Source organism: Pyrgilauda ruficollis, unplaced genomic scaffold, assembly GCF_017590135.1.
Source record: "Pyrgilauda ruficollis isolate IOZ18807 unplaced genomic scaffold, ASM1759013v1 scaffold97, whole genome shotgun sequence".
In the NCBI taxonomy this organism is placed as follows: Eukaryota; Metazoa; Chordata; class Aves; order Passeriformes; family Passeridae; genus Pyrgilauda; species Pyrgilauda ruficollis.
Genome location: NW_024531821.1, coordinates 1,104,952 through 1,124,929, shown reverse-complemented (window position 1 = coordinate 1,124,929; position 19,978 = coordinate 1,104,952). Strand labels below are relative to the sequence as shown.

The 19,978-nt window shown below is 42.2% G+C and overlaps 1 protein-coding gene across 2 annotated transcripts; it reads left to right on the top strand.

The window, feature by feature from the left end:
* The first annotated feature begins 1,521 nt into the window (after window positions 1-1,521).
* On the top strand, window positions 1,522-19,143 carry TAMM41 (TAM41 mitochondrial translocator assembly and maintenance homolog). Of its 2 annotated transcripts, XM_041490007.1 has the most exons (9): window positions 1,522-1,712; window positions 2,538-2,717; window positions 4,018-4,110; window positions 6,432-6,582; window positions 8,734-8,879; window positions 10,942-11,107; window positions 13,144-13,206; window positions 18,235-18,332; window positions 18,758-19,143. In XM_041490007.1, exons 1-8 carry the CDS (start codon window positions 1,575-1,577, stop codon window positions 18,309-18,311), a joined length of 1,014 nt encoding a protein of 337 aa, XP_041345941.1. In that variant the 5' UTR covers window positions 1,522-1,574; the 3' UTR covers window positions 18,312-18,332; window positions 18,758-19,143. The 2 variants fall into 2 exon arrangements, with proteins under 2 accessions (XP_041345941.1, XP_041345940.1); XM_041490006.1 differs by having other exon boundaries at window positions 18,235-19,143.
* Window positions 19,144-19,978: the final 835 nt, after the last annotated feature.

Here is a 19,978-nt window from a genome sequence, read left to right as displayed (position 1 = left end):
CTCAGAAAAATAGAGGTCTGGCACAGTTTTATGGTGGAACCTGCCTCACATCATTAAAGTTTTACATTGTTTGCCAATACAAGATTGTTCTCTTCCTTCAGGCGCTCTCTCCCAAAATTCCCAATGCCCATGTATAATATATTTATCTGTCTTCAGAATAATAATTGTATAGATGGTGACTTAGCTGTGTATATCAAACTTTCTTGGGTGTAACAAAGTTACAGAATGTTTCATATTTGTTTTCATCAGCTATTATGAGCCCAGCGGTGTCTTACTGTGTTTTGAATTTAGTGAGGGCATAAATTCATCTCTGACTGCCAGCCTTCCCTCAGACCTCAGGTAGGGAATTTTGAAAGCCATAAACCATGGGAAGATAAAATGTGATTTTTGGGTACCAGATGCAGAGAAGTGTAAAATCCTGAGGGAACAAGGCGCGCTTCAATTTCACGAGGCTCGTTTATACATTTAGCGCTCCCTCGGAGCTCAGACAGGTTTCTTGTGTAGGACTTGAACATTCAAACCAAGGCAGGCTCAGCACGAGGAGAGCGTGAGACAGCCCTGAGCACAACCACGATGATTAAACGCCGTGGGTTTGTGTTTGTGTTCCCCGGGGGATGTGTGAAGAACTGGAACACCGGCAACAAGTCCTGAGGAAAGCCTCGGAACGGCATAAAATATGAATTTAGAGAAAAAATAAAAATAAAAAGAAAGAGGAGGAAAAACAATGGAAGAAGTGGTACAGAATTGTGATGACCTAAAAAAATTAAGATGAAGCAGCGGTGGGGGGGAAGACTAAATGTTAGGCCCACATGCTGAGCATCACCTCACTGTGCCTGGTTTGGTGGGACAGCACAGCTCGAGGGGACCCTGAGGGGACAGTGAGGGGACCCTGAGGGGATGCTGGGGGTACCCTGTGGAGACCACTGAGGGGACCATGAGGGAAGCATGAAGGGACCATGAGGGGACAGTGAGGGGACCCTGATGCTGGGGGTACCCAGTGAGGAGCACTGCGAGGACCCTCAGGGAAGCCTGAAGGGACCCTGAGGGGACAATGAGGGGACCCTGGGGGTACCCTGTGGGAGTACTGAAGGGACAGTGAGGGGACCCTGAGGGGGTGCTGGGGATGCCCTGTGGAGAGCACTGAGGGGACCATGAGGGAAGCGTGAAGGGACCATGAGGGGACACTGAGTGGAGCACTGAGGGGACCATGAGTGGGGCACTGGGAGGATGCTGAGAGGACACTGAGAGGACACTGAGTGGAGCACTGAGGGGACCATGAGTGGAGAACTGAGGGGACGCTGAGAGGAGCAGAGAGGACAGTGAGGGGACACTGAGTGGAGCACAGAGGAGACATTGAGTGGAGCACTGAGGGGACACTGGGCACCGAGGGGACGCGGGGCGGGTCTCTGCCAGCGCCCCCCGGCCAGCCCAGCCCCGGCGGCGCGGCCAGCCCGCCATGCCCACGCCGGGCTGTAGGGGGCGCGGCGCGGCGCGGCCTCTCCTCCCGCCGCCGGTGGGCGGGAGCGCCGGGCCGGGAGCGCCGGGCTGGGCCGGGCGGGCCCGGGGCCGGGGCCATGGCGCTGCCCGTGCTGTCCAGCTCGGCCGTGAAATTCCGCCGGGTCCTGGCGCAGTTCCCGCAGGAGCTCAGCCTGGCCTTCGCCTACGGCTCCGGAGTGTTCCGGCAGGCGGGGGCCTCGGCCGAGCACGGCGAGGTGAGGCTCGGGCCCCGCGGCGCGCCGCGTAGCGGAGCCGCCTCCGGCCCTGCGGCGTGTGAACGGCGAGGGGCAGCGATCCCAAACCCCCAGGGAATAGCGGGGGCGGGTGTCCGGGCCGAGCCCAGGGCGGCCCCGGCAGTGGGGCTGTCATTGTGGGGGCTCGGGGTCCCTCTCAGCCCGGTGTGTATCGAGTGTGTGTCAGCTTGTTTACCGCTGCTTTTGGAGAGTTACTGCATCTCGTCCAGCTGCTGTGCACAGTATGAGGGGAATGTCAAATATATTGCCGCACTGAAATGGCAGTCTGGGGAGGCTTCCTCATCTTCTGAGGGCCAACAGCTTGGAAATAATGTTTGTATTTATTTTTTGGGTTTTGTTGACAAAAGCAAAGGAATACGCTGCAAAGGAATATACTAGAAATGCAGTTCCTTGCTGCCGGCTCTCGGGTGGTGCTTTTATCTGCCCACATTCCCCCATTCGTGGCCAAAAAGTGTTGTTCCTTCGCACTGTAAGCTGTTCCACTGAGCTGCGAGTGAGGGTGTGAAGATCTCACACCTGCTCCCCTCTTTGGGACCAAACTTTTTGAAGTTTGGTCTTGACCAGGACAGGAAAATTTTGGACTGTCTGATATACTTGACAATAAACATACTTCACTGGAACCTTTGAACTGTATCTGAAATTAATACTTGTGGTTTAGGTTTTATTTTTATTTTTTTACTCATGAAAAAGATTTAGCTGGGAGTTTGATACTGTGTATATCTTAAATTATTATCACATTGGTTCTTCTTGACGTTTACACCCCACCACACCTCTTGTTCTCCTCAGACAAATATGCTGGACTTTGTGTTTGCTGTTGATGATGTTGTGACCTGGCATATGATGAACTTGTCAAAGAACAGGAGTCATTATTCCTTCCTTAAATTTTTTGGGCCCAAGAAGATAAGTACTGTACAGAGATATGGAGCAGGAATTTATTACAACACCTTAGTGCCATGCAATGGCAGGGTAAGTACGAGCAGTCTGAGTGAATTAAGTCAAATATTTATGTCTGTGAAGTATTAAAATGATTAGTTTAAAGCAGATTTCAGGAAGCAAATATTGCAGATTGTAATTGTAGAGTAACTCGTGGTATCTTCAATATTTATGTCTCAAAATGCCTCACTAACAGCATTTTAATTAAAAAGCAAACAGAGCAGCCTGTCTTGCACCTTAAAATGTGAGCAGTGTTTGGAACTTTTAGCTAAAGCATTTCAGGAACTGGATTTATATTCCTTACTGCTTTCTGTCTGCCAGTATTGGTGGTGGTGAAGTTTTGGTGGTGCTTCATTTCAGCAGCTGACCATGTAGTAACAGCAGAGTGGGCTGTTTGACATAAAATGCAAGTTACAACAGCAAGCTGGAATTGACATTTGTGTTGTTTAGTGTCTCATATCCTGACCTGTGAGGCTTGGGTGTAATCAGTAACTCTGGTGAGTGGTTCTTGTCCAGCAAGTCCTGTTCCTGCACCTCTGTGTTTGGTAGGGAGGAGTGAGGGGAACACTGTCAGTCTTGCTGTTCTTGTCCCTGTATGAGATTTTGGGGTTTGACCCTTATTTGTTTGATGCAAAAAGGAATTTGGGATTTCATTTGAAGGACCAGTGGCATTTGCCATGACATTGTCTTCTTGGCTCTTTATGCCCTGCTCTTATGTTCTGATGACTCAGTCATATCACAGGCTGTGGTCTTTTGGTATCCAGAAATTCTGGAGCTGCCTGCCTTGCTGTGGTGATAATCTTTGGAAACTCAGGTACTGCACATTGGTAACAAACTGTGGAAAGTCCCATGTTTTTTCCAGTTACGTAAAATAAGCAGCAAAATCACAAATTTTTTTTCTTAACATCAAAAAGCAAAGAAAAAACTCCCTGATGCACATCCCATCTCCCAGTAACAGGATACATAAATGTCTGGAGGTTTTAATTTAAGTCTCTGACACACTACTGCTTGATTTTTTTAATATCTTAAAGGTTAATGTGGATTTTCCAGTTATTGTAATATTTGGCTGCTGACTTAATTGCAACTTTGATTTTAGAAAGGATCTTAGTTTCATGTCCTTCATTTTCTCCCTGCAGAAGCTGGAATGTAAATAGGAGACTTTTCTTTTACCTCGTGTGTTAATTAAGACATAAAAATGTTTTCCAGTTTTTTGTTGGAGGTATGTGTGCCTTAGGATTGAGGGCACTTATAACAAGTAGTAAGTTCCATGTAGGGAAAACGGTGCAGGTATAAGTCTTTTCAAAAGCCTCTATTTTGCTTTCTTTTTTTCCAGATGATAAAATATGGAGTAATTAGCACTGATGCCCTGATTGAGGATTTGTTTCACTGGAAAACTCTCTATGTGGCTGGGCGCCTCCAAAAGCCGGTAACTGCTCAGTTTTCTCTCTGGAAATGCAAGAAATTACAGGGCTGGAAAATAATCAGTTAGAGTTTGAACTTTATCTGTCAGGGATCTGTGCTCAAATAATCTGCCCTGATTTAGGGGTGTAGCCCCAGAGGGATAATCTCTCAGAGGGGAGGTGAAATGTACTTCCTAATGATGTTCTGTGGAAAAAGAGCCCCTAAAGGGGAGTATATTAATAACAGTTTTCTGCCTGTAGTAAATCTTGAATAACTCTATTAATGCCACGGTCCTTTAATGTTAAATGTATTATTTGCCTTTTATAACAGATTATAGGGGTGGCCAAAATTTAACATAGCTAAAGAATGGAAAAGTTTAAAGATGAAAGCAGCTTTGCTGTGCAGTTACTGTCTGGCTCATAATTGAACGAACCATGGGTTCTGCATGTTGGTTTCTCTCCTCCATATTTGGACCATAAAAAGTAATCTTTGCTTTCCCCCTTGTGCCTGCCTCAATGTGCTTTCAGCAGATGGCAGCAGTGCTAAGGGAAAATTTGTTACGAGGGGAGGGGGAGAATTAGAGGAGAAATCTCTTCAGGTCTTGGAAGAGAAGTTAATTATGCTTTTAGCTAAAAAACTTAGAGTGAAAGTTTGAATAGATTGTCTCAGACTGCTGGCTTTATCTCCAGAGATGTATTACAGCACGATCCAGGTTAGAGCAGCTGTTATCTTTGTGAAGGAGGAAAGTTAATCCATTGAGAAAGATGACTGAAGGGAGAATTCTGGATGTCACTTCAACAGTGAATAGTGAATAGCGGTTTTCAGTGGAACTGCATTTGCTGCTGCTTTCATCTGTGACGTGGTACAGTGAATATAGATTGTCTGTACTGTGAAAAAGCCTTCCTTAACTGTGGTGCTCTGTCAGATTTAGTCCAAGAATCAATGTTCATGTTTTACCAGGGGGATAACCATTGCACTCTGACTTCCTGGGAGATTTGCAGCTCTCTGAACCATTGGAAATTTGTTCATAAATGCTATCAGTGTTTCAGGCATTCAGATTTTGAAGCCTGCTGTGTTATTTTCTTTCCTAAAAAATCCTGCTTTGTATTAGGGGGGATTTTTGGAAACGGAGGAGGTTATTCCTTTTGCTTCTCTAAGGTAAGGCTGGTGTCTTCCATGAGAAGGAACAGCATCTCTGCTGACTTTCATGTTTTAAAAGGCTCTAACTGTGGTGTCCTTTACATGTCCATAACTTGCTGATGTTTCCACGGCAATCCTAAGGTATTGCAGTCACCTGTGTGACTGCTTGGGGTGCCACAGATTTTTCTGTTCTGACTTCCCTTACATTTCCCTGTAGCAACAAGTTAGGAATTTACATCTAAGTGAATTGCTTGATGAGATTTGAGAAAAATTGAGAGGACTACCTTTGTTCACAAAGGTGTTGTAGAGTAAACAAATATTAAAAAGCTGCCTTTTATAAGCAAGACAGGATTGCCTAACCAGAATGCTTGAAAAAGACAAACTCCCACCAAGCAGGGATTCCTAAGGGAGTTGTTTCTGGAAGTGCACAGTTACCCATCTCTCAAACTAACTTCCCTTCATTTGCCAGGGTTTCTATCTTCAGTTCTTACCAAATATCTGCTTTTTATTCCAGTATATTTCCGTACCCTAGGTGACTGCATTCTCTAGTCAGTCTTGAACAGTTTCAATGTTTCCTAAAAATAAACAATTCTTGTGGCAGGTAGAGGCATTCAAGTGATCTGTTTCTCATGGGTAAGTGAAGATCCCCTCGAGTTCACATTCTGCTCGTGCAAAGTGCAAAAATAAAGCCCTGCTTCCTCTAGGACAACCTCTGGCTGAGAAACTACTTGAAGCATTTGATAGGGGAGTCCTCTATTAAAAAAATAAAAGGAGTGAAGATGAATAAGAAAACTTAACTCTGTCTGTTGTTCTGTTCTCTTTTAGTATAGTCTTTTTTCTTATTGCACAATCACACGTGAAGTATTTCTGTTGATGCATTCATATTTCCTGTTCTGATTAATCTTAAATTTACAAGTATGAAAAGGTGACTAGCTCTTCAGAGATTAGCTCATGTCTGGTGCATACAGCACTTCCAAACCTGTGTGTGAAAACAGCTTTTTCTAGCAGTGTTAATTCTTAAAATCATGTTCCTTTCCCTGATATACTAGAGTGGGGATACTCTAGTACTTGTTGTACCATGCTAGTAAGAGCTACTCTTAAATTAATTGCTTACTCAATCTGGCATGAAAAATAAATAACATTTCTAGCTCCAGCTTCAGTAGCACTTTCCTGAGGTCTTGCTTCCAAATGGTTCTGCTTTTCCAGGTGAAAATCCTGGCCCAGAATGAGAACAGCAGACTGCAAGCTGCTCTTATCAGCAACCTGAAGAGTGCAGTGACAGCAGCCTTCCTCATGCTGCCAGAGAGCTTCTCGGAAGAGGACCTGTACCTGCAGATTGCTGGACTCTCCTACGCTGGTGAGTGCGGGGGTCTGCGGTGGCTGAGGAGAGCTGTGCTTGGAGCACAGCTGGAGTCTCACGTGTGATCAGTCATCCCCCTTCCTGCTTTGGGCCTGCACTGCTGCGTGCACCAAGAGTTCTCTCTGAATGGTGGTTACGTAACAGCTCCAGTAATTGGGTTTATTCACAGGAAATAGGTGTAGCTGCCTCAGCAATGCTGCCTGTACCTGCTTGGTTTATGAGCAGCTAAGTGTGAGTGATTGGATCTGATGAAATAATGGGGGTTCTCTCCTGTTTGCAGGGGTTGTGTTTTGATGGAATGTTTCAAAACCTTGGGAAAAAGATTTTTTCTTTCCACTCAGTGCAATGTTGAGTCATCTGATAGTCTGACTCATACCTTATCATCTCTTTTTGAGTGTGCTGTGTTTAAGGTTCTTATTTAGTTAACTTAAAGATCCTGATTATGATTCTTTGATTTACATTTAACGCTCCTGGTTGGTATTTGTTGAGTTTCTTTTTTTTTAGGAAATTGGTAAGGAAAAATATTGAAGAAACTACTGCAAATGATTCTTCAATATAAGATGTAGTTGTTACAATTTAACTCAGCATTGCTTTTTAAATGCTGACATCCTTACTGGAATTACTGTGAAGGAGCTTGGTTGGAATTGTGCTCTACACAGCACTTCCTTGGCTCTTACAGAAATGCAATTTTGGCTTTTAAAGGAAGCACAGGGGGGTCTAAGCTGCAGCTTGGCTGTACTGAGGAGTGTCAGTGTTTTATGTAACACTTCTCAGGGCAGTTTAGATGGCAGCTCGCTTTTCCAGAGCAGTTCTCTCCTGAAGTGTTGCCTGTTTTAAAGCACCAGGAAGAGGGTGCTGACAGTGGGATTGCCAGCCAGGGATGTTCAGTGCTTATCTGCCCACCTGAAACCTGTCCAGCACTGGCACTGGATTCTTGCTGGGCACTAGTGACCAAGATGCTTTTTGTATACTCTTTGAAACAGTGCAATTAAACAAAAATCAGTAAAATGCTGAGACTGGCTGTGCTGCGTGAGCAAAGCTGAAGCAACACAGCTCCCAGCTGGGAATATACAAGAAAAAAGGCTGCTTGTGGATATTTATTTTGCTGCCATTTCGTTAAGTCTTTCAGAGGCTGTACTAGTAGACAAAATTGATTTTATGTGTTACTCTAATCAGTCTCCTTGGAGACTGCTGAAAAGAGTTGTTAATGCTTTAATTTAGAAAATGTTTATCCTTTATTTTTTCCTGCATTTTTTGAGAGCACTGAGTCAGTACCATTTATATGTGAAGTGTTTGTTTTGTGGCTTGGCATAAACTGAAATAAACTAAGGAAGGCTAGCAAGTTGGCACCTTTCAACAACATTTATCTCCTGAATGTGGGAAGTGGGAAAAGGAATTGATTCAGAATTTTGGTTGTTGGTGCAAGCTACACTGAGCATCCAACTCCTGGCTGGAAACCCAGCAAGCAGCCAGACTGGTACCTAACAGAGGTAGTGGAGTGCTTTCATACAGACTGCCTGCCTTTTCATGTATTCTCTTTGAAACTTCCCAGTCATGTATCTGAAAAGAAAGTGTAAAGGCCAGTAATGTAACAGTGGAGTTAAAAGGAATTGCTTTTTGAAACTACTAGCACAATACATGGCTAAGAGGAAAAGTGATCCAGTGATCTTACCATGGCTGCCATTAGCCGAACTCCAGGTACTGCCCTTGGAGTGCAGAAGCAATGCAAATTATTACCTCTCAAACTGGAAAATTTAAGCTCATCTGCTTGTGGATACAGAGTATGAGGACTGGGCAGTTTGTTTAGTAATTGTTGAGTCTGAGGTATGGTGCAGAGACTGTAACTGGTACTGCTACTTGACAGCTGGAATTATTTTGTTTCCAAGTGAAGATGTGGATACTAGGCTGATGTCATTGTATCAGAGGCCACATAACAATATGTGCCTTCGAGGATGTTTTTTCTGTGCTTGAAGGTGTTTGAATAGCTTTTTGACTCTTAAAAAATTATTATTGTGGATTATATTGGCATACATAATATTGGAGAATAGAGATTTAGATGGCAGCTCTGTACTGTGTTGATTTCTATTACATTCTCCTTCATGTTTTTGGGGTTTTCCTAATGGCTTAACTCTCTCTTTTCCTACCTAGGTGATTTCAGAATGATAATAGGAGAAGACAAATTCAAAGTGCAGAACATAGTGAAGCCCAACGTTGCCCATTTCCAGAAGCTGTACAGTACCATACTCCAGGACTGCCCTCAAGTGGTGTACAAGCACCATCTGGGAAGGCTCGAGGCAAGTGTTCTCCTTCTAAACAGCTTTAAAACACGCAAGTGCTTCATCACTGACAGAAGGCAGGAATTATGCCATGCACCAGGAGAGCAGTTGTAGTCTCTCTGCTTGCTGTTTGTTGTGTTTCTGTTGTTTAGTTAATTCTGCAACCAGCAGACTCGCCTTAAATGCCAGGTTTTTCATATGGAGGAACTACTGCTCATTTTCTCTGAATATGAGCACAGAATAGACCCCAGCAAGGGAACCAGAGCAGATCACTGTAAAACGTGTGTTCTAATGGCTTCCACATGGAAATGACAGGCTAGGAAGTGAGGAATAAGCAGATGGTTTGTGTTAAAGGGATGAGGCTGTAACTCAGAGGTGCAACTTTCTGCAATCAAAAACTGCATCTCATGAAAAACCTCTCGAGTTCTAGCTGTGAAGGTCACCTGACTAAATCCAAGTGATATTCTGGCATAATAATACCCATACAAAATCTTTTTTCCTTATTTTTTTGGGAAATACAGAGTGACTAGTGTCTTGAATTCCATCTTTCTGGAGTAACATTGCAGTTAGGGGAGAGATGCCACAGTCAGTAGCAATTTTCCCTTCTGTAATCTGCATGTCCCTGTGTGAATATTCAAGTGTGATATAAACTTCATGGTGAAGTCACAAATAGCACCACTTGTCTCATGGATGTGTGCATCTCTTTATCCTCAAGCCATGGTAATTATCTCCTAAATGCCACCTTTTGGGATGTGTCTTTGTTAGAAATACATTTAACTGCAGGCTTGAGTACAGTAAACAGTTCCATTGCAATGCTTTGGGATAAAACACAGGCAAACCTGTGTTTTATTATCCTGCAGCTGTTCTCCATGTTTTCTTATTGCTTGTGAACAGTTTGGTGCAAGCAATATTTAAATGAATTTGGGAAAGAATTGGTAATGCTTCCTTTAAGAAAAAATTGCTATAAACAAATCCTGGTAGCATACTGCAAATTTATTGCTGGATAATAAATCTCTCCACAATCCCATAACAGTCATCAAGACCGCTTCAAATCAACAGCAAAATGAGGGCATTTAATCAACCAAGTGTTTAATACATTATTGCTCACACCTTCCTGTGGTTATTGGCAGTTACTGCCCCGCCTGAGGTAGCTGAGTGCTGTTGGGGGTGCAGTTAAGAGAATGGAAGCCCCTTCTCCAGGAGATGCAGAGCTAGAGAGAAGATTCCTTCTTCAGAGGTCCCTCAGAGCCAGGGGAGGCAGAGCCCAGCTCTGAGCTCTGGTTGAGGCACGGATTCCTCCCACACAGAGCTCAGAGCTGCTCGCTCTGGTGCCTCTGGAGTTGTGGCTGACTCATCTGGAGATCATTTTCTCCACACTGACAAAAGGGAGTGGAGAGGGCAACCAGACTCCTGTCTGATGTCTCCATGAAGTGGCTAAAACCTTGTGTGGGAGGAATGGAGTTCTTCAGATTTTCCTCCTCTTCTGGAGAGCTCTGCCCCATCGTGCACTGCATTTTGGAGAAATCTGTCCAGGCCTGCATGTTGGTATCATTGTATTCAAAAAAGGCTCGTTGGATTTCTGATTTAGATTGCAAAATGTGGGATGAATGTTTTCTTCAAATTATACAAACCAGATGTGGTTTGGAGTTTTAAGCAGAGAAAACGGTTTTCAGGCTAAACTTGAAGAGTGTGTGTGTCTGCAGTTTGATTATATTCAGGCAGAAGAAACTCAGCTGAGGGGTCTTCAGGGAGCTGTTTTTTATTGTCCTGTATGTATGTTTCCAAAGGAAATTGGATTCAACAGAAATGATACAGTTTCAATGAAAATTTACTTGCAGACACAGCAAGATCATGTGTGTCTTCCTTTGAGTAAAAACCCTTGCACTGAGTCATTCTTCAAGTTGAAAACTGAGATGCTGCATTTCCCTGTTCTTGGGAAGTTTTTATTAGCATTGTCAAGGACCTTTTCCAGTGAAATGGATCAGGTTCTATGAGATATTTATCAGAGGTCAATTTTCTGACTTCTTAAAAAAAAAAAGAGAACTCAGTGTTTTTAATGTCTTACTTTTATAACATTCAGATTGATAAAAGTCCAGAAGGTCAGTTTACACAACTTATGGCTTTGCCAAAGACTCTGCAACAAAAGATAACTGCTCTGGTAAACCCTCCTGGAAAGAACAGAGACGTGGAAGAAATTTTACTGCAAGTTGCCCATGACCCTGACTGTGGATTTCTGGTGCATCAAGGTAGGTCTGGACCAGTGTCTGTAATCTACTTTAAGACATGATAGACACACAAATCTGCTGTGTATGTTCTCCTGTTTCAGGTGGGTTAAAGAGAAGGGTGAAAAAGTCCAGGAGATTAATTATGAAATACATTCCTGAAAGCCTGGGTTTGGATTTGATTGCAGACAGGTTATCTGAAATCTTGTCAATGGCATTCCTAGTGATACAGAAAGATGTGTTTTGGTTTGGATCCTGAAAGAGGCAGAACTTAAGGAATAATAGTGTGGCCTGCTTAGATCACCTAACTCTTGCTTCCATCTTCAGGCAAAAATTCATCAAAATACTGAGCTTTATATCCTCCCAGTCAGAGATTGGAAGGCTGAGGTAATTTTCTGACTTGCTGACATTTCCCTTGGCAGTCATCACGTGGTTAGCCCAGACATGTGAGCCCTGGCAGAGCGCTCCAGCTCGGAGGGGAAGGCTGAGGTGCTTCTCATCAGCACAATTGCTCTGAGGCACCATTATGTCATATGAGCAAGTTAAAGCTGATGCTGCAGACACCAATGTTCTGCTACACTGCAGGAAAATGAAAAAAGTTTAGTACTTGGGGTCCTCTATGCATTTGAAGAACCTGGCACATTTTCTGTTCCAGGTAGCAAATTTTACAAGCTCCCTGAGCACAGCAAAAATTCCCAAGAAACCTGGGAGCCACTAGACACTAACCAGGGAGCTGAGGGAGCTCTCAGCCTGATTCCTCTGGGGGAAATAAAGCTCCTGGGTGCTTCAGTTCTCCATGGACAGCATGGGATGAGCTGCACCTGGACATGGAGACGTTCAGCTTCTTTCTTGGGTTGGGCTGAAGCAGTAAAGGGCTAAAAGCAAGGTCAGGGAGCAGTGTTTGAGCTGCACACAGAGCTCTGATGGTGCTGTGGTTGTATTCCTGTAGCTGTGGCTGCACAGGGAGCAGCAATGCAGCAGCAAACTGGACTCATCTTCTCAGGCCCTGCACTTTAAACTCTTAGGAGAACACATCAAGATATTCTTTTACTTTTGTGACCAAAGCATTTTCCTAATTCATCAATCTGGGTAAAGGCCAGGTTAAGCCATTTGGGAATCCTACAAGACAGGGCTGATTACTCAAGCTGAATTGCACTGTCCCAAGATATTTAGGTACATCAACACAATTTGTTCCTTTCCCTTCCCTATTCCTACCCCTCAAATGATTGTCCAGGGGAATTTTGTATCCTAACTTACACATGGGTTATGCTTTGTTGTTCAATATGGAAGCAGTATTTAAAAATATTTGAAATTATATTCTGTGGGTCGATGCAGAATGTGTCAGTTTGGAAGGTCAGCTCTGAGACTGCTGCAGCTCTACGTTTCTTTCAATTATTTAGTGATGTAAGTAGTTTTGTACATATCAGTATGCTTTTATATGTGTTAGAACAAATATAACTTCATAGTTCTGAAAAAAAATTAAGATTTTTTTAAACTGTTCTGTTAAGAACCCCTGGACAATGACAGCTGAATGTGCCACAGTGCAAAGTGGTAAACAAGCCTTATCTCCAAAAGCTGTAATTTAGGAAAGCCAGGGAAGAGCTGCACAATAGAGATGTCTGTGCTTGATCAGAGAAATGCCAAATCCCAACTTCATGTTGAAGTAAACAGGGAGTGTTGTTTGTTCTGCTCTAGAATGTTAATTTACCAGCACTTAGATGAAACAACTCTGAATCCTTTGTGGTTAATCATCTTAGTAGAGAGCTAATGGGAACAATAAATTAATGGATTTGATCAATTCCTACTGCTTGTTGTCTGTTTTAATACTGATTGGGTTTTTTTTCTGTATATTACCTATAAAATAATTCAAAATAGTTCAGAGAACACTTTTAATTAGTATGAAAAAGCAGAGCAAACCCAAGTTTTCTCAGTGTGTGTTTTACTTTCAGGCTGGCCTGATTGTATAACTGGAACAATATTTAACTTGTGCATGGTGGAGGGGAAAAGAATCCCCACACAAGTGCTGGATGGGTAACATCTGTGTGCTTTTCCCTCTGCAGGCATTTCAGGAATTGTGAGATCCTCCAGTATAGTGCAGAGTGCTAAAACCATCCTGACAGCTGGTAAGAATGTGTGGGGTTCCTATCAGTGTGGGCCTGCTGATTTCACACGGCAAAAATGACAGGGGCCCAAGACTGTCTTGTTACAGGAGTTTAAAGAATAAACTTTTCATGTGTTTCACTCAAAGTCCCTGGAAAATAAAAGCAACATTTAAAGCGGAGGATTTCTTGCAAAATTATAAAATGCTGAAAGGGCCTGGAGTCTGTGTGACTCTTAAATCAACAAACCAAACAACATCAGCTTTTATTTTATCTGTTTCTGGAGCTGTGCAGAGGAGATTTTGTGGAGCAAAATAATTGTAAGGGAGGGGCTAAAAACAGTGTTATTCCCTTGAATTCAAGTTATTCCCTTGAATTCAGGGTGTCCTGTGGGGCAGAGCTGGGTAAGTGCAGGAGTGGAACAGAAATGGTTGAGCTGTGGGGATTATAAATCACCTCTGAGGCTCATTAGCTCCCCTTGTGTGTCATGCAGTCAGTCACTGACAGCCTCTCCTGGCACTGGCACTCTGGGGGGGTCCTCATGGATCTTTGAGTAACACTTGGAATTTCTATCTTCATTTTTTATCCTTATATTATCATTTTATCATCATTTTGTTATCTTTTTTATCATAATTCTTTATCATTCTGCTTCATGCACCTGAAATCAGTTATTTGGGAAATATCTCCCTTTCCCTTGGTTTTAACTGCTTTTTGCTTTATATATAGTGGGCTTTTTTCTCTTTCAAACAAATTGTAGTTTCCTTCTAATCAGTTATATAGAGTTGTATTTAAAAACTATTTTCTACGAGTGGTTTTTGTGGTGAAAACATATTTTTGTGATTTGGTTTAGGTAGAGCAAAGCAACTTTGGGCCTTTGCCTCCAGCACAAGCCAAACTTGAACAAGGAGGCTTGGGGGAGTGGATTTTCATACCTTTTGCATGATTTTTAATACTGATTGGGTTCTCTCCTGGCACTGGCACTCTGTGGGTTTTTTTTGTTTGTTTGTTTGTTTTTTTGTTTGTTTGGGGTTTTTTAATTTACACTTGTCTGCCAGAATCTGGTGAAAACCATTAGTGACAGAATTCAGGAGTGAAATGTACCTGCTCAGGGATGTCACCTCAGTATTTTTGAGGTATGAAGTTCGTGTGATCTGCCCTGGAATTGAGGAGGGATGGGTGTCCATAGCTTTAGAGTTAATTAGCAAAAACCTTTTGCCCTTTTTTTTGTTTTGTTTTTAATAGTTGTCTCCAAACACTTATGACTGAGTTTGTATTAAACCTGTCAGTATCTTTTTGAAGATTTTCTCCCAGTCATGGTTTCTTAATTTCAAATGCATCACTGGGGCAGCATTCCTGGCTGGGCCAGCTCTTGGGACTCCCCATGTTCATAGGATACAGAATTTACACAGAGAAAACAGGAATGTGGCTCCTGCATGGAAATATTTGCTTGACTCAGGCAAGGAATGTGTTTTACAGGAAAGCGTGGAGCTTTAAATTCAGTCCCTAAGGATGCTGCATTTCTTTCTTTATTCTTTTTCCAAATCTTGTCTAATATTCCATTCCCCTAAGACCTCTTTTCGCACTTTCTAGTAAAGACTTTAGGAAAAATATAAGGCTCTGACATTCTGCAGTGCTTATGGTGGGAACAGTAGCTTAAAATAAAAGACTTATGAAATAGAATCATGAAATCTGTGGCTCCATTAAGCTTTGACTTTTTATTGCTGTTTCTAATAACTGTACAAATACTTTGCTTGCAAAGGAACGTTTTCATTAGCTGGCCATGACTCTTTTTGAAGTGTTCTAGGGGACACAATCTGTTTTCTTTAGCTGATTATTTTATCTTAAGAACACCAGCAAAGGTGAGATGCCTGCTCTGGGCCACAGCATGGCAGTGCAATGTCCAGCATTTCTAAATCCAATGGTAAATCAGCAATAGCTGTGCTCAGATGCCATGCTGGGTATGAACATTACTGGCAAGGAGCACAAGAAGGAATTTCAACCCATTTAAGAGAACTTTTCTCATCTTTCTCTGCCAGTGTGGTTTTCAAGTGGAGCCCCAGCTCTGTGTTTTTGTTTGTTGTTAAATGCCCTATTTAGTTTCTGAAAATGTGCCTGTGTATTTCTTTGAGGCTGTGGTGAGGTTGCCTCTCTGTTTCCCATTAGAGATGGCACCAGGCTTTGATTTGTTTTCCCACATAGCCAGAGCCTGCCTGGGCTTTGGGAACTCACTGCAACTCTTATATTTAGCTCCTCTGAAGGAGATGTTGATACTTCTTTAGCTTCTTTCTTCTTTATATTTTACTCAAGGAATGCTGCAAGCTTTGAAAAATTTTCTATAAATACAGTCTTACAGCATAAATCATCAATTGAAGCATTTGTCCAAGATACTTTTAAGTTAGCACAAATGTTATGAATAGCATTTGTTTTCAAGGATTCAAGGATTTTTTTTTTTTTTAAGGAGTAGGTTTCATTTGTTCAAGATACTTTTAAGTTAGGACAAATGTGCCGAATAGCATTTGTTTTCAAGGATTTTTTTTTTTTTTAAGGAGCATGTTTACATATAAAATATTCAGGTTTTGTGATAACTACTCTCTTCATCAGCTGCCTGAGCAGATAACTGCTGGCTTCACTATAAATATCTGTAAATATGCATATATCTGTGCATGCCACACTACAAATATATGTTTGTTCCACATATCAGCTGTCCAACAGTGCATCCATCCATCCTGAGGGAATCCAGGACACTGCAGCCAGGCAAACCTAGCAGGACACTCTGAGGGACTCCCAGCCAAACCCCATCTTACAGTACCAACACTTGCAAAAAACTCAGCATGGATTGTTAAGTGAAACCAGACACGGGTTGTGTTCACACAAACGCTGTGGGCTCGGTCCCATGTGCATCAGGGCTTTGTTCTGTGTCCTACAGTGGAAAAATCTAACGGGGAGGTGGAACCACGAGTCACAGCTTCAGAGCTGAAGTAAAAGACATTTTCATGTGGTCCAAGTGCTTCAGATTCTGAGAGAGAGCCGTAATTACAGCCATTAACTTTTCCTGCAGCTGTGATTCATCAGCCCGAGGGCTGCTTTGGGGGAAGCAGCTGAGCTGGATGGACAAACCTGTGCTGGGCTCCTTCCTTGAGCTCAGAGGGACGGCAAGGATCTGCTGCTGGGCAGGTGGGCAGGCTGAGGGCAACTGTCCCTGCAGGCTGAGAGCAGCGATCCGTGTCCCTGCAGCTCAGAGCAGGAATCTATCTCCCTGCAGGCTGAGAGCAGCAGTGTCTATTCCCTGCACCATTCCCTGCAGGCTGGAGAGCAGCAGTGTCCCTGAAGGCTGCAGTGCCTGCACCATTTCCTGCAGGCTGAGAGCAGCAGTGTCCCTGCAGGCTCCAGTGCCTGCACCATTCCCTGCAGTCCTGCAGCAGCTGTGCTGCAGTGGGTTTGCCACACACTGCACTTCCAGAAGAACCTGGAATTCACTGGAATGACAGAGCAGCAGTTCCTCTCTCAGAGGGGCTGCATCCTACAGCTTGGGCATTTCCAGAGCCACTTAGACAATGTTAATTTCTTTCATTTGTGCTGTGCCAGAGCTCAGCCTGGCTTTGTGCTGCTGCAGGAATTGTTGCTTTGTGTGCAATATCCATGCAGATTTGTCAGGCACTTAATGATTTACATGGTTATTTATCTGTTATTTGAGATGCTGCAAAGAAAAGCCTGTCATGGCTTCATTAGTGTGCTTTCTTTTGCAAAACCCAGTAAATATGGAAAAGTTGGAGCCTACATATGGGATGCAGAATGAGTTTGTCAGTTCACAATACGTGTATGGATGTTTTCCTACCCAAGGTGAAGTTGAGTTTATTTAAATTGCAGTTGGAGACGTGAGAAGTGCAGAACTGATTCTTTGCAGTCTGTTTGTTATCAGAGGCTTCTTCCTCTGCCACATTCCTTTGGAAATGAGGGATTTCACTTTTCCTTCTTGCTGCCAACTAATTTGTCTTCTTGCAACTTGAATTTGAATGCATCTATCACTTACAATATTGTATCTTTAATGGATTTCTTTCTTTCTCTTTCCTTTTTTTTTTTTTTTTTTGAGGTCTTTCACAATCAAATATTATTATGCCCCTCCCACTCACCCCCAAAAAATTAAAGAAATCCAGTGCAGCACATGGCTAAACTTGGGTTGTCATTCCTTGTTTGTTGCAAGTCTTTCCTTTGTTCTGGGCTGTGATGTTGCGTGACTTTTGGCTAAATTCCTTGTGTGTTTTTAGTCAGTCTTGTCAGGTGTTCAATTAAATAAACATAGGAAACATTGTAGTAAATATAATCTAGTACACCTTTAATCTGTGCATGTGTCAAAATTAGAGCTTTTTGTGCAGCACTGAAACGTGGCTTTTCAGTTCTGAATTTGTAAGGGTGTGTTAGGCTGTGCTGTAATCTGAGCAGTCACTCTGTGCGTTGTTTTGCGTTTATTTGTTTGGTTTGGGGTGATTTTTTTAAACAAAAACGGAAAAGCAAGTAGCTGCACTGGCTGGGATCTCCGAACCCCCTGAAATGCCAAGACTAACAGTGTTTTAATTTTAAATTTACAAATACTCTGTGACTAAACCCAGCAAAAGGACGTGGTTTTTTATTCTAGGTCTGTAAGAGAAGGCTCATCTCTGCTAGAACTTCAGAAATTGTTTAACTCCAAGGATACATTTTACAAATTTTGTGGGAGTCATCCTCAGTCCAGTCATATCTAAAACTCATAAATGCTTGGAGGCAACAACTGCTGCTGGACCTCTGAAAACTGAGATATCTGCCTGTATTTTATGCCATGGCATGGTATTTACCAGAATTCTGCTCTATTTGCTCTACTTTGATGACATTAAAAATATTTTTGGTGGCATTATTTACTGTGTTCTGCCTGTGACAGGAAGGTTATTTGCATGTCTGCCTGCTGGATTAGGCTGTCATTCTCCCAGGGAAATCCTTCATTTGATGCACTAAGCACCTTCTGCCTGAGTCAGCCTTCCTAAATGTTGATATTTTCTCTCTTTTTTTCTTCTTTTTTAGGGGCAAAGAAATCTGTGACCTACAGTTTGAAGAAATTATATAAGATGGCAAAAGGAGGGTTAAAGAAGCCATCTTGAGTCTGTACATACTGTGTATGGGTAAATAAATGGTACTTTTTCTCTAAATGCTTTGCAGATGTGACTGTGCATACTTGAGAAGATTACAGTGTATTTAAGAAGTCTGTTCTGATGATTTACATGCCCAATTTTCTTAATGAAATAGAAACTTTTTAAATGGGAGGTTTGTTGGCAATAGGGCGAAGGAATTATACTCTGTAAATACTGAAATGAATTTTCCTGTGTATTTTGAAGAACCCCAAGTATAAAAGATTGATTGCACAGATGGATTAAAACCCAAAGTGACTCATTTTCTTTGTGGTGGTAGCTTTACTTCCCAAAGTACCCTCAGAGTCTCAAAATGATCAATATCCCAAATTTAGTTCTTTGAGGGATTTCCAGAACTGGAGAATCCATTGAGTTTTCAGTAGCTATGAAACTGCCCCCCGACACTGCTGCCCTGACAGGTTCATCCTTGGAATTCCTCTGAGGATGCTCCCTGTGACATCTTGAATCCCAAAAACTGCCACAGTGTGGGAGAAGGAAAAGAGCAGCTTGGCAGGTGACACATGCTTTAATAATGATATTTAATAATATTAATAAATAAGGATGTTTAATAATAATGTTGTGTGTTCCTCTCATGAGGCTGAGATGAAAGTGCCCGATTCATGGGCATTGTCACAAGAGCACAGTTGGAAGGAAAATCAGAATTCCATGGATCTCTTTGGGCAGACTTATGCAATATTTGTTGTTTGGCAGATTTCATCAAAATACTTGAAAATTTGGAATATTATGAACAAAAGCACAGGTTGGTTAATTCTTTGATTATCTTTTTTTTCCCCTTAAAGAAAGATGCCCACAAAGATGAAACTTGAACTCCCTTTAAATGAGCTAAACTAAAGAGAATTGGAGTTTTACATGACTTGTTGCATTAATCATGCCATGAAGGAATGGGCATTGCTGGCAGTATCCATGTCTGGTGCAATAAACTGGGAGGATCTTTTGTAAATAGAATATTTTTCACACTGACTCAGGTGGGTTTGCTAATTTGGGAAATTTTTCTTAATAGAAATAAACTCAGGTAAGGTTTCATTTTCCTTGTGAGACTGTCAATGGTAAAAATAATTGAATGGTAAAAAAAGGAAATAAAATCTATCTTTCCTGATCAGCATGTTTGGGTTTTTTCCTTGTGTATTATGTGATCATCAGGGCCATCTCTCAAGCAACATTTGATTTAGATATCTCACTTCAAAAAAATAAATTATTGCAGTGAAATTGTCTGTTAATTGTTTCCAGGAAGAAGTTCAGAGCATAAATTTAAGAAAGACAGCAGAAAATACATTGTATGTAACAGGACTCATACTTGCTTTAATCACGGAAAACTTCTAAATATTGATTCTTTTTAAATATTTGAGTTTGAAATTTTAATCCAGACTCAGGAAATAGTTGCTGTGAAATAGGAAATAAAATAACTGGGAAACTTTCAAAGGTCAGAGGCAGGTTCCTCACACTTTGCATTATCCATTGGTGATAGAATGTGTGAAACAAATCCCCTCAAATGTCCTTTTGTGGTGGTACAACCTTTTTATGGGGCAAAGAATGTTCTATGGCCCTGGCATTCTCTGGCCATATTCATAAGAGGCCAAAGTCCCCAGTTTGAAAAGTTTATATTATAAAAAGTGGAACTA